Source organism: Camellia sinensis, chromosome 4, assembly GCF_055761805.1.
Source record: "Camellia sinensis isolate YWXY chromosome 4, ASM5576180v1, whole genome shotgun sequence".
Lineage (NCBI taxonomy): Eukaryota > Viridiplantae > Streptophyta > Magnoliopsida > Ericales > Theaceae > Camellia > Camellia sinensis.
In genome coordinates, this window is record NC_138964.1 from 207,822,921 (window position 1) to 207,837,741 (window position 14,821).

At 37.4% G+C, this 14,821-nt stretch overlaps 1 protein-coding gene and 1 long non-coding RNA gene across 2 annotated transcripts; both read right to left on the reverse strand.

Annotated features, from left to right (window-relative positions):
* Nucleotides 1–6,432: 6,432 nt before the first annotated feature.
* Nucleotides 6,433–7,531, reverse strand: LOC145789866 (uncharacterized). Its single transcript, XM_082867408.1, has 2 exons — nt 7,153–7,531; nt 6,433–6,721 (listed from the first exon to the last, which is right to left on the reverse strand). Exons 1-2 carry the CDS (start codon nt 7,468–7,470, stop codon nt 6,575–6,577), a joined length of 465 nt encoding a protein of 154 aa, XP_082723534.1. The 5' UTR covers nt 7,471–7,531; the 3' UTR covers nt 6,433–6,574.
* A 336-nt stretch (nt 7,532–7,867) lies between these two features.
* LOC114280004 (uncharacterized) lies at nt 7,868–11,275 on the reverse strand. The gene is made up of 4 exons (XR_014328298.1): nt 10,915–11,275; nt 10,608–10,692; nt 9,040–9,126; nt 7,868–8,121 (listed from the first exon to the last, which is right to left on the reverse strand). It is a non-coding gene; the product is annotated as an uncharacterized LOC114280004 (long non-coding RNA).
* Between the last annotated feature and the right edge of the window lie 3,546 nt (nt 11,276–14,821).

Below are 14,821 nucleotides of genomic sequence, written 5' to 3' on the forward strand. Positions count from 1 at the left end.
TGTGAAAGTGCCTTTTTTGGGACTGCCTAGCTTCTGTCTTTGCATTACATGTCCGTATTGTGCATGTTTGGCATAGTTATAGGCCATTTCGGGTGCCTAAATTCGCATTTCGGGACAATTCCATGCATTTGGTGTCATTTCGCCTCATCTCGGGCTGCTTTCCCCCACTTTTCAGTGCTAAAATCCCATTACCATGTTTGCATATCATTTCCCATGTCATTAGTTCGCATTTTTGCATTGCCTCGGTTTGCGCGCCCCTGTGCACGCATTTCGAGGCACTTCATTTTTATCCGCCGGCATCCTATGTGAGTGTGGCTGAGGCTCACTCATGTTGGTATAAGCCCATATCATTTCCCATGTCATTAGTTCACATTTTTGCATTGCCTCGGTTTGCACGTCCGTGTGCACGCATTTCGAGGCACTTCATTTTTATCCGCCAGCATCCTATGTGAGTGTGGCTGAGGCTCACTCATGTTGGTATAAGCCCATATCATGTTTTCATGTCATTAGTTCGCATTTTTGCATTGTCTCGGTTTGCGCGCCGTGTGCACGCATTTCGAGGCACTTCATTTTTATCCGCCGGCATCCTATGTGAGTGTGGCTGAGGCTCACTCATGTTGGTATAAGCCCATATCATGTTTTCATGTCATTAGTTCGCATTTTTGCATTGCCTCGGTTTGCGCGTCCGTGTGCACGCATTTTGAGGCACTTCATTTTTATCCGCCGGTATCCTATGTGAGTGTGGCTGAGGCTCACTCATGTTGGTATAAGCCCATATCATGTTTTCATGTCATTAGTTCGCATTTTTGCATTGCCTCGGTTTACGTGCCCGTGTGCACGCATTTCGAGGCACTTCATTTTTATCCGCCGGCATCCTATGTGAGTGTGGCTGAGGCTCACTCATGTTGGTATAAGCCCATATCATGTTTTCATGTCATTAGTTCGCATTTTTACATTACCTCGGTTTGTGTGCCCGTGTGCACGCATTTCGAGGCACTTCATTTTTATCCGCCGGCATCCTATGTGAGTGTGGCTGAGGCTCACTCATGTTGGTATAAGCCCATATCATGTTTTCATGTCATTAGTTCGCATTTTTGCATTGCCTCGGTTTGCGCGCCCGTGTGCACGCATTTCGAGGCACTTTATTTTTATCCGCCGGCATCCTATGTGAGTGTGGCTGAGGCTCACTCATGTTGGTATAAGCCCATATCATGTTTTCATGTCATTTACATCGCATTCCGTCATTGCCTCGGTTTGCGTGCCTGTGTGCACGCATTTCGAAGCACTTCATTTTCATCATTCGGCATCCTATGTGAGTGTGGCTGAGGCTCACTCATGTTAGTATAAGTCCATGTTGCATTTTCCATGCCATTTTAGTCACTTGTATTGCATATACCATCGCCTCGGTTTGCGTGTCTGTGTGCACGTATTTCGAGGCATCTCATTTTTATAGCATAGTGCATACTAGGTTGTATCTTAGATTGCATTCTGTCATTTTCTCGGTTTGCGTGTCCGTGTGCACGCATTTCGAGGCATCTCATTTTTATAGCATAGTGCATACTAGGTTGTATCTTAGATTGCATTCTGTCATTTTCTCGGTTTGCCTGTCCGTGTGCACGCATTTCGAGACGTCTCATTTTCATAGCATAGTGCATACTAGGTTGTATCTTAGATTACATTCTGTCATTTTCTCGATTTGCGTGCCCGTGTGCACGCATTTCGAGGCATTTCATTTTCATAGCATTGTGCATGCTAGGTTGTATCTTAGTTGCATTCATGCATGTCATGCATATTGCATTGTGTTCGGAATAGGAGTTAGCCCGGGCACGGGAAACGAGGTGCATTTCGTACTCCGAGTGACGGAATGTGTCTCAATTCCCCAGTCACCGACACTCCGGATTATCCATGATGGAGTTAGGTTTTAGCTGTAGTTTCATGTGCATTCATTCTATATTGAGTTGTGCATTTCGACTCCTCGGCCATCATGCCTCGGTATGCGTGATTGGTGGCACGAGGATCGAGACATGCATATATCTGTGCAAATACATTGCTATGCCCCTTTCCTGCTCTCTGTTGCAGCAAAACGAAGAATCAACAACTTTTTTGGGGCTTGGCACGCATTTCAAGAACAGGTGTAAACAGAGGCTAATTGGGGCATTCCGGTGAATTTCCGCGCAAGGCAACCCGGACATGCATCATCCATCAGAAGCAAGGCAGGCCCTGGCTTGCACGCCAGTTTTTACTTGCTTTCTTAGTTAATTCATTAATTAATTAGGATTCTGTAACATTTGGGCTGTAATATTCTTTCATTCGGGACTGTAATATTCGGACTGTATATTTATTCGGACCCTCTGCGCGAGGGCACAACTGTAATAAGTGTGCGTGTGTGTGTTGTATGTCTTCCAACCCCACGTCTTTCTCCCTTTTATTTATCCGCTTATGATGGTTAGATTAGGGCATATTTCAATTAGCATACAGTATGACAGCATGTTTGCATCATTCATCCGTTTTGCATGCACCGGGCTCGGCGCATCATACTAACTGCATTGTATTTTCAATTTCAAAGTTGAATACATGATAATTGTAACATTTCATATGCCATCTTAGAATAGCCGAGCCTGCTATAGTTGCATCTTTGCATGTGTTGCATTAGGCATTTCTGTATAATTAGGATCATGCATGATTTCTAATGAAGTTTCTATTTTGGCTTGGAGTCACTGCTGGAAAATCTGATTTTAGCGGCGTTTTTAAAACGCCGCTATAGGTACAAAAAACGTCGTTAATTCTTTTTGTGACGTTTAATACCAAACGCCGATGCTGCGGCCGTCGCCATAGCTTTCTGACGTTTAAAAAACGTCGTTATATGACTATAGCGGCGTTTTTAAAAACGCCGCAAAATGTCCCACTGAAGATACTATGACATCACTATAATTTTAACGACATTTTTAAAACGCCGCAATATCTTTTTAAAAAACTTACCGTTAGCTTTTAGAGTTTAGGTGGCGTTTTCTGAAACGCCGTGATATCCCCTTTTTTAATTTTTTTTTTAATTTTAAATTTAATATGAACAAGGACCTATTGATGTAGTAATAAATAAGAAGGCAACCTAAATAATAATATACATATAGACGGTTTTAGAAACACACAAACGAAGATATTTAAACTCAAAGCATTAATCTTCACATGTTTACAAACTCCAAAGGCCTTGTTACATAAAGATTTAAAAAACAAAAAACAAAAAGTTGGATCAAGAGGGTCTCATCAGAGAGTAAAATCCATTTTTCTGGTGTAGCCAATTTTCAGGTCAGGTAGTTATCTGCTGTGGGAATCCTGATGATGCTGCAGCAGTTGCAAACAGTTGCTGAGGATTGATGAACGGCCTTTGCTGATTGTTGCTCATTGACAGGGAGAGGTGATTGCCTCCAGTGGTGGCTCCAATTTGACCTCCATTGTTGTTGCTGCTGCTGCTAGGATACTGAACCTACAACCACACGATTAAAACAATTTATTAGCCGGTCTAATTAATTAACCCAGTTATACCCAACACATGAAATGGGTTTCAATACAGACTTGATAGTTTGATGAGGGTGAAAACATGTGAAGCATTGAGTTTTCACTCTCATTGATGAATTGCCCAGGCCTTAGTGAACTCGGAGATTGAATGTGCGTTTGGCTCAGAAGTTGCACTGTCTCAGTCTCATTGTTGTGCAGATTTCTCCATAAAGCAAAGGCATGGAAGAGCCTTTTAGAAGAAATTATAACAAATGTGTTACGTACAAGTTCTAAACGTACTTTATTTTATCTCTTTTCATGCTGCAACTTATATTAGTACCTATTACGTCCCACAAAACATTCTATTCAATTTATAGACTTCGCTCTGAGACCAGAACAACAATTATATCCTGCTTAAAATCTATTATATCTTCACTTCTCTCCAATCTTATACAAAACAAGGATCTGATAGGAAATCTATATTGGTATCACAATCAATAGTGCATTGAGCCATTAAATATTAAAAGCAGAAGTACTGAATAATAAATGTTAAAACAAATAAAGCTCCAAAAACAAACAAACAAACAAAAAATAAAAAATTTAAAAAGAGTTGTAAACAAGGTGATATCGCTTTACCGGTACTCCATCATACAAATATTATAAATATTATAAATATTAATAATTAAAATTATAGACTTTTTCATGAAATTGTAATAATCTTTAAAAGTCACCACTGAAAGGTAATTTGCCCTTCTTTTAACTCCCTTTCAATTGAAATTTAAATAATAAAATCTTATTTTCTTGTAATTTTTTGGAAAAACTTTCTACTAGCCAAAATGCATGTTCAAAAGTTATTTTTCCTTTCATTGACTCTACTTTCATTTTCTTTCACATTCTCATATGTATATTTTTAGTTCTAACCAAACAAAGCCTTAAGCATTGAACCATTGTCATGAAGAAGGGCTGACACAGAAATTCATGGTCAAAGTAGAAAATAGAATAAGTTTACAGTTAATAATTTATACCAACAGGAAGAAGCCAATGTGTAATGTCACAAGCAAAGATAAATGAATTTCAGTATAATGGTTCAAATAAATAAAACCACTTTCCTCTTTGTCATTTGACGCACTACTATTAGACCTTGAATCAACATCAAGCCAATCCTCAAGAAGCATAGAATCTACTATGGTAAACAACAGAAAAGGGAGACACAAATCATACCTGAGAAGAAAACCAACACACTCAGTGCAATAGTAACTCGTGCCATTCTTCAGATTTTCTGATTTTAAAACATACCTGAGAAGAAAACCAAACAGATCAAAAAATGACCATATAAAGATTAAAAGAGAAACAAGATATAGAATTAAAGCATCAGGAAAAAGAAATTCAGAAAATGACTAGAAATGCCTCCTTTCCATTTCATCAGTAAATTCTTATTGAATGAATCTGTGAGACCTAACTCAAGAACAACAATGCAGCAAAATAGGTAAAATTGGTGTTCTCCTAAAAGAGAGTCGCTAGTACAACCAAATTAACAATGATATGTCAAAAAGATAGAACAAAATAGTTTAAGTAAAAGATATTCATTAACTCAACCATGAAGAAAATAGACAAATAAATTAATGAAGCTAATTCTATTCTGAACTTGACATAGTTACCAACCAATTACATGATATTTCATACTCAATGGAGATCAGTGGTCCTTGCTTTTAAAACACACACATAAATTTAAGCTAATTCTATTCTGAACTTGATTTTCTTCTTCACTTTCTAAAGCTATAATCCAAATATTCCCACTTAAAAGCAACTGATAGGCTGTGGTAAAGAAGAAAAGATCGAGATTCATAAACGCGTAAAGATATTATACAAAACTATTTAACTGGCCTAATATGAAGAAATTGAAAACAGCTAAATTATGGAGTAGAGGTGGAAGAATTATAATTGTCTACCAAGTTGCAGTACCTAAATTTTTTATGATTATGTATACACAATATGATACATGGCTTTATGTAACATTTATACACATTCATACTCAATGCTAAGAAGGTTTTCTGTAACTGAGATTGCCTTCCACTTCCACTTAATGATACTACACTTAATGATCGAAACCACTCAGGAAACCACCTACAAATCCAGCACCATTGCAGTTTCCACACAACATATCCTTTTTCCCCCTGCAAGACAAGTAGTTTAGTTTGCAGAATATGGTTGACACAGTACAAGAAGGCAAGATAAAGTGTCTTCCGTGTTTTGACAATAATCTTCATCTAAACGTAGATAATAAACATATGATTTTGTTTAGTGATCTGGTGATATATGAGCATATTAGATACTAATTTGACAGAAATTAAGACTTATACAGTGGGTACCCGCAAAGCCAACATGATTCACCAGCTTTAAATTGTAACACAATTAAATTTATAGCATTAATAGCAAATAACCATAAACACAGTGGAAAATAATATGACAATAATAAGATTCAAAGAATTAATAAACTTATGAGACATCTAAAAGCCAATATCTGAGATGTGGTTGAGACAATTTTGTAAAACAGTCCTGTTTAACTAATTAAAAAAGAGAAAATTTTATTAACATGTCTACTTTGTGTGTGTGAAGAGATGGAGCACGATGGTGTTTTGGAAAACCACCTCCGATTTCTCTCAAACTTAGTCCACGCACCTGATCAGCCTGCATGTGAGGCTGCTAAGATACATACATACCCAGCTGCAGCAACCACAGATTCACAGCTAGAGGCAGAGCCATCACTGCAGAAGAAGTCAATCCAATGGTGATGAATGCAACACTATCTCTATAATCGTGAATCTTTTTTTTATTTATAGGTAATATGTAATTATGAGCATATAATTAAAAGTATACACTCCAAAGTTTAGAGAAAATTGGACACTAAAAACATACTCCCATGTTGAAAATTGGATTGCTTCCCCTGGGTTCCCAACATGAACATCAAGGCTTACATAAACTACATGACCAATCAAAAAAGGAGTAAAGAGACTTCAAAATGGACATCACAAGGTACAAATTCACCCACAACAAAACAAAGTTATCAGAGGGATGTGATATCTCATTTCTTAGCAAGCAGCTTTTTTGGAAGCTTCTCCAAAGGTGTGGTTTTGAGAAGGAAGAGCCTGGCAGCACGCTCTTGCAATGTACCCCCGCATTTCAACCCACGTGATTGCAGCTCCGATTTTAACCTTTCCATACCAAGAACCTAAAAGATCATACCAGAAAAATTCGAAATGTTAGTTGCTGTCAACGCTGCAAAAGTAGACGGCCTGTGTCAGCTTTATAATGGACTACAATAAGACATCATAAATATAAAACTGGCAAGATAATTTTACAAGTGCAATGTGAAATTTTGCAAATTATAACTTTATGCTGTTTCTTTCCCTCTCTATAGGACATTATGAAATCAGAGAGACACGTTATTCAATAAACACGGTTCAAGAACAGACACAGTTTCAACTAACAGGCTATTATCTTCTTCTTTTGCAGAATGCATTGCAGTTGACAACTTCATGGAAGAGACCATCAGTCCCTTGATTGTTTTAAGAAAAAATTTCCCAGTTTAATCCGAAAGCAAGGCAATCAAAACCAATTTACTTCACACATATAAACAGAAAGAAAAGTTGGTCATAATACCTCCAACTCTGCTGCTGAATTAAATTCATCGAAGTTCAGTGGCTTCACCGTATCTGAAACATCAGTGCTCATCACCACAGTTTCTTCATGAACTACAGGTTTGGATTCGGAATCAATGTTGACTTCTGCATCATTTGTTCCACATTCAAAATCTTCGCCCTTTCCAGAGCTAGAAACACTTGGGTGCTGACCCTCTGTTCCCTCCAGATTACCAGACTCAATTTCCCCAGATTCTTGCTTCTCATTCTCAAAGGCTTCTGCCCCCCTGGAGAAAGATATTGCTCCATTCTGTACTATCCTTTCTTCAAGAATCTCCATTGCTGGTTCCCCAGTATCACTGTTTTCACAACCAACCAGACCTCCATCAGAACTTTGCTATCTGTTTCCCAATAACACAACCACAAATACAAAATTTTAGTTAAGAATTACACTGCATACACACATAATATATACGTGAAATTGACCAAAACATGAAATGAAATGAAATTCAGAACACTCTTTTGTACAAAATCAGCCCCCAAGCTCACATCATCATCTTGAATGTCATCATTTTCATCCTCACAAGGATCAAGCACACTCTTGATAATCTGGAGTAGCAACTAACTTGCAGAACATGGTTAAACTATGAAAGAATTAGCTAGAAGATAATGACCTGAATTCAGAATTTTCAAGGAACACATAAGTGATGTCCTCTATCACAGTTTAATATGGATGAAACTTCAAGCACAATTTATTGTTCAAATGAAACTCTTAAATTTGCAATTGAAAAGCTAGTGTACACTTCTTATCAAAGAAATTATACATTATGAGATGTGGGCAATTGCTCCCCTAAAAAAAAAAATTTGTGGTCAAAAATTGAAGCAATTACTTCAGTTGTGGCTGGTCATCGCTACATGTCCTAGTACCCCTTAGAATATACCCACCGAATGAGCTCATCTGCATTTGTGGATGGGTTCTCAATGGAAGAACCTGCAATGCAATAATAAATAAGTAAACAGTAAACAGTCAACAGAAGGATCGGTAATTAGTTTTATGGATGAACAAAACCACCTGTAATTTTCACTAGATCATTACCAAAATGAAATCCATGAAAATTTAGTACCAAATCTCCACTTGCTTCAACAAAAGTAAACTAGAAAGGAAGTACTCGATATTTCACAATTTGAAGAGTTCAAATAACATGAAACAACTACGCACTGGACTTAATGAGATAGAAAGATCCACGAGAAAAGTCCATTCACATAAAAGAAGGAAAAACCAAATATAGAAATAAAACCAGAATTGGGTATGGAGCTCACACATAAGACTGTTAACATACATGCCCATGACAACCTTGGATTATAAAACACGTGCCTTCAAATGCATAACAAGGCTACTCGTATAGTAGAAAACTGTTAGATAGTGAAACTGGTAATATTTTAAGTTTTTCTGAGGCTCCTCTATGGCAGTCAAGTTTTGCCTTGCATCCCCTATATATCACATTGGAGACAATCAAGTTTTGCTTATATAGCAATTCTGAGTTCTGAGTTAGAGCCCCAGGGCATATAACTTCAACTTTACTCCTTTCCTCTCAGTATGTGAATAATGTTTGTGCAAATGGCACATGCTAGCTCCTTTACATATATGTTTTTTTGGTACAATCCTTTACATATATGTTGATTCATGCATTCATATTGAATTCATAGTTCTACACTTTTCCTCTAGATCATTTAAACATAACAAATCATAAATGAATGTGAATTAAAAAAAGTAAGAAAAAAAAGGGACCAAGACACAGTAAATTTGTTAGAACAATCATAAATGAATGTGAATTAAAAAACAAAAAGAAAGGGGGGGGGAAAAAAAAGACGAAGAGATAGTAAATTCATTAGAAGATCTAAAACAAACCTGATATTCACGAAGCCAGGGTTCTGAAATTTGCAGTCCAACTGCCATTTTCCCAAGTTGTAGATTGTGCATGCATGTTGCAAGAGGCTGAACACACAGAATAAAGCATGAATTAGTTTTTTTTCCTCTCATTGTCCCAAGGTAATAAACTGCAAGTCTACCAACCAAAGCCATAGCAGGAAAATGAACAGGCTCTGAAACAGATCACAGATAGCAACACTTCATAATAATTCAACAATGACATAAATTTCAATAATTGGAAATGAAGTATTCACAAGGGGTGCTTCATAGCATAGACTTGCTACCATTATAAAAAATAATAATTCAAGTACAAAAGAAAAAAGCTATGACGGCTGTTTTGTTGTATGAATTGGCTTCGAAGAGTTTCATGTGATTATGCATATTCTCGATAATCCAATATATGAAGGGTTCTAGTCAGATGAACCATTTTCTTTTTCTCTGTTCTTTTTATCTATCTTTCTGAGACACCATTTGCAGACTCTGTAACTTCTCTCTCACAGCCCTACACATGAAAGACTTCAGAGCATAGACGAAAGTGTGGAAGAACTAGAGAAAATTACCTAAAACAGTACCTGTACCTGTACCTTCTCAACAACATCCAACAAATTACCTAAAAAATACAAACAGTAAGGTAAACTTCCTCTTAAAACAAAATGACTGCATTACCTTCAAGATGTTTACGCCATTCAACTTATTTGAAATGACAATGCTTGAAACTGGACCAACATTTATTGTGAAGTTGCCAGCACCAATAGCATTTGATAAGACTATAATGATCTAAGAAAATTTCACATCTAAAGTGAACCACGAAGAGAAAACAAAATTAAGGGAAAAATTGATCAAAGAAGCAACCACTGAATAATGAAGCCAAGGTCCTATTTATCTTCGTGACAGTGTCATGATTTTTTATTTATTTATTTTTAAATCATCTTGATGGTGTTGTATTTGTGCTCCATATTTGTATTCTTGCATAATCTATTTTCCAAAACAAATAAAAACAAAGAAACAATACAAACACAAACAAACAAGATAAATAATAGCACTATTATGATGCTACTAAGAGAACGGGAAGGAGGAACCTGGTTCTAGGTCAACATTTTATTATGTAATTCCTTTTCAATCAATAAATCAATGACAAACCTGTTCCAGCCAAACCCAGCTTTGGCTGATGACCTTCAATACAATATTGTGAAAAATTATAACCAAAGATAGATGAGTGATAGAAAAAAAAAAAAATCAAATTTAAGTCAATACCCAAATTAACCAATAGACAGACTGCTAATCACTACTGAGTTCTCCAATTAATGTTTATCATCTAAATAAACCAAAATATATTTTGATACATAGAAATTGACATAAACCAATGTATCCTCATATTTAGAAGCATTATAGACAAAAGAATATAGCTCCAGAAAAGTAAGAGAAACCAAATTCAAGTAGATTCTCATCAGTGTATTGAGTAAACAAATCTAAATAGAGTTGTTCAATACAAATCTAAACAAGATCAAAAACAGAACAAACATGTAAACAAATATATTAGAACTTACCTCCAATGAGAAAGTTAGGGTTTCTTTTCTCACAGGAGTTGATTTTTTCCGTCACTGCCGATCAACGATTGGATCATTCGAGAGCCTGAAAACAAAATAAGGATGATTATTCAATTAATACATAGAGATACATATAAAAATTCATATATATACTTGTATAGAGAGTTTTTTAGGACAAAAAAATTATCCAAAAAAAAGTACAGATAATGTATACACAGAGAACGAGACTGTGCGAGAGAGAACGAGATCGAGAGAGAGGGAGACAGAGACAGGCAGAGATCGAGAGAGAGAGAAGAATCGACGAAACTGAGATTGGATTGAAATCAAAATCGTGCAGATGGTTAGTAGACGATGCAGATGCAGATGCAGATGGGGGTGGCGGTGGCGGTGATTGTGGAGCTTCGAAATCAAAATCATTCTGAGATTGGATCGACCAAATGATGAATCACCGAGCGAAGAAGGTTGAATTAAGTTGAAGGAGCTGAAGGGTTTAGAGAGAGAGAGAGAACGAGTGAGAGATTTGAGGGATCGGTTTCTCTAAGACTCTAGGGTTTCTCAGATTCAAATACGTTGGTGAGAGATTGGAGGGTCTGAAGAGAGAGAGAGAAACACATTTGGAGGCGCTTTTCAAACGACTTGGATTACTTAAACGGTACCGTTTTAATTAAAATAAAATATGACGTTTATAAAACGTCGTTAAATGTTAGAAATAGTGACGTTTAAAAAAACGCCGTTAAATAAACGCCGTAAAATCATATATTTCCTGTAGTGAGTACTCGGTAAGTTTTATGCTTTAGCATCATTGCATGCGTGTGAGTGCTGCCATGAATAGCATGCTTACCATGAGGCTATGTGCTTATCTGATATAACTGCCTGAATGCCTGTGGGTGAAGGCTGGGTTATCTGAATTGGAGTAAATCATCAAATGTTTCAAGCCTACCTACGGGTAGCAAAACCTCTTTCAAAAAACAAACATAAAATGTTTTGTTCCAATTCAGGCAACTCAGTCTATACTTGTATGCTGTGCGCATCACATAGTAACCTACGCTAATAACCGGAATAAGAACTCACAATGTTTTCAAAAATTGATATCATGGTTAGTAGAGGCCGGTCTATGACCGGGCGAGCGGGGGTGCTCACGAAGTGACCTTCTCCAATCGTACCCAAGTTCCCGAGCCGAGGCAACTTTGGTGATGACGGACACGTGGCCTTTTGGCACCGAGTCAGGGTTTCCTAAATTTCCCAAAAATAAAATATTTAGGTGGCGACTCTGTATCTGGCAAAGCAGTCCATGTTCGGCGCTTCTTTCAAAAAATCTGTTTTTCTCAAAACGATTTGCCGGATTTGGACTCTTTGGTTCAGACTTAGAACCGTGACTGACGAAGTCGAGTCCGAGCTATAGCGAGGTCCCCCGCGGGCTTGTCTACACACATAGGCTGGCTTGACAAAACTGGAGTCTAACCCACGCTCCTAGCTCCGGTCTGGTGGCTGAGCACCTACATATATATATAAACAGTGAGCTAAAGCCCAGTGAATAACATAATGCGTAAAGGGGTTAAGAATGAATGTCCTCACAGTAATGAAATCAGTTCATTAAACAATACTTCAGTCTTTCGGTCAGAACAGTTATTCAGTCATATGTGGTACATCCATTAGCATAGCAGTAAACAGTAGGTCTTAAAGACCGAACAGTAATGATGGCCATCAGTCAGTAAACAGTAGTGGTTCCACGAGGGAACCGACAGAGATCTCTGTAACAGTAACAGTAACAGTAGTTGCTAAGGATGCCACAGTACAGTTCAGAATATAGGACATACATTCATTCAGTAAACAATATCAGTTCAGTAAACAGTTCAGTTCAGTATTCAGAAGATAATCAGTTGAACATATCTTTACACAATTGTTACTCACAGAGTTTGGGCTACAGTAGGCTAGAGCGTGTCTCCCCAGTCGCCAACCCTACACAGTTAACAGATTGAACACACTAAGCTACACAGTTGGGAAAGATAACAACTTAATCCCTAATGCCTCGGTGTGTTCTACATCTATATCCTCAATAAGATGTCTTAAACTAGGCCTAAGAATGCCTAGAATGAGATGAGGATGCACAGATGTACATTTAAAAGCATTTTCAGAAAAACAGAGTCCCGCTCGAGCGCAGGTTTCCCCGCTCGAGCGGTCATGCAACAAAGGTTCACGCTCGAGCGTCAACTTTCCCGCTCGAGCGTACTGTAAAAGTACTGGATGGGTGAAATCTCCGCTCGACGCCCGCTCGAGCTTGAGACATGACTCCGCTCGAGCGCCCAATCCTCCGCTCGAGCGGACTGTAAAACAGTGCAGAGAGATGCTGGATGCTCGGATTCCACGCTCGAGCGGCACTTCCCCCGCTCGAGCGGAAGTGCGAAATCTGGAAAACCCAGATTGCACCTCCAAGCTCAAAACCAAGTTGTTAACAACTCAAAACCGATCCTCTTGGGCTCATTTTCTAGAAAACTCTTATAAACATATAGAATATCATAGTTCAAAGCTCAATTTGAGAAATCAAAGCCCAAGGGTTTTTAATTCAAACCCAATTTCAAACCATTTTCCAAGAACAATCCTCAAACATGACATGCAAACATGCATGAATTCAAATCATTTCAAAGCTTCAATTTGATGCTCTAAGGAGCCAATTCTTTTCAAAACATGGTGAAATCATGGACTTAAACATGATTATGAACATGCATGTAACATTTTGCCATGAAAACAACTCAAACATCTACAATACAAACATGCATGCATGAAATGAGCTTCAAATCAACAACAATGAGCCAAAATATGACTTAGTTCTACAATGAAGCATGACTCATGCAAGAACTAGCTCAATGGCAACAATAAGAAGGTGAGTTTCCTACCTTAGTCTTGTATTCAAGGTTTAGGGGCTCATATGTGAAATCTACACTAATCCAAGCAATTCTTCAAGATAAATTCCAAGTTCTCTCACTCTCTCCCTCTCTTGGTCGGCTAGAGCAAGAAAATGGCTGAGCAAAATGTTGCCTAAGTGTATATTGAGGCTCAAATATGTTATATTGAGTGGGCCACTAAGGGTGGCAAAATGGTAATTAAGTCCAACTCTTTAATTAGCTTATTTTAATCTAATTTAATCATACCTAATCAGTTTTCAGGTAAATACACCATAAAATCACATTAATTGTGACGATCATAAAACATTAATCAATTCCGGATTCGGCCGCCGATAAGGCCTTCAATTAGCAGTTTAAACATATAAGCATGAACAGATCAACAAACAGTCAACAGATAAAATGCAATTCAAACAGATGTATTCATTCCATTCAGTTTCAATTTCGGTCAGTCAGTTCAGTACTTTTAATCAGTTCCATTATCAGTCATGATCAATTCAGTTTAACGGTAATTGATGGTTATCGGCAATCAATCAGTCATTAATCGGTAAACAGTATGAGGGTTGTTACAAGAGTGAAGGCAACTTAAGATTAGATAAAAGAGGTTGCAGGTAGGGGTAAATGTCGACTTGGAGGGAAGGTAAGAAAATGAAATTAAAAGTAAGGGTGATCGCATAGTAAAATTGCTTTAAATAAGAGTCAATAAGTGGTCAATAAAGATGAGATGAAAATTAAAGAGATAATTATCGGTGAATGGTGGAGACTTGACAAGTATTTTCAGGGGAAGTAATATCATGTTACCCTTGGAAATGGATAGCTGACAAATTCATAAATCAACGTATAAGATAGTCGTATATGTAATCATTTGATAAGGAATAACCAAATACAATTTTTTTTCACAATAACTCATTTTAAATCACAAAATCCCGTTGTAACAACCCCGACCCCTGATTAACGTTAATCCATGATTAATTATGCCTAATTAGTGATTAAGGTGAAATTCTGAATTAAACTGCATGTGTGTTGCATTGTTTGTGTTTATATCTGTTAGGCGTAGGAAGATCTGTTCATGTTTTAGTTTCGATTTGCGAATTGAAAGTCTTATCGGGGTCCGAACCAGAAATTGACTTGATTTATGTGCTAATTAGGATTTATAGGAATTTATGGTAGGCTTAATTAAAATTCAGTTCGAAGCGATTTAATTTGATTAAAATAATGTCATTTGATTAGTTTTGATAAATTACTACCTATAAGGCTATTTTGACACTCCACTCATCTCATTTCCATGATTTTAAAGCACTTTGAGCCTATTCT

What these genes read in the sequence shown, in the direction of transcription:
- LOC145789866 (XM_082867408.1), bottom strand. Translation starts at nt 7,470, where the DNA reads ATGGAGATTCTTGAAGAAAGGATAGTACAGAATGGAGCAATATCTTTC. An exon ending in ATTCAGCAGCAGAGTTGGAG is followed by an intron (nt 6,722 to 7,152) that starts GTATTATGACCA and finishes ATGATCTTTTAG; the next exon opens with GTTCTTGGTATGGAAAGGTT.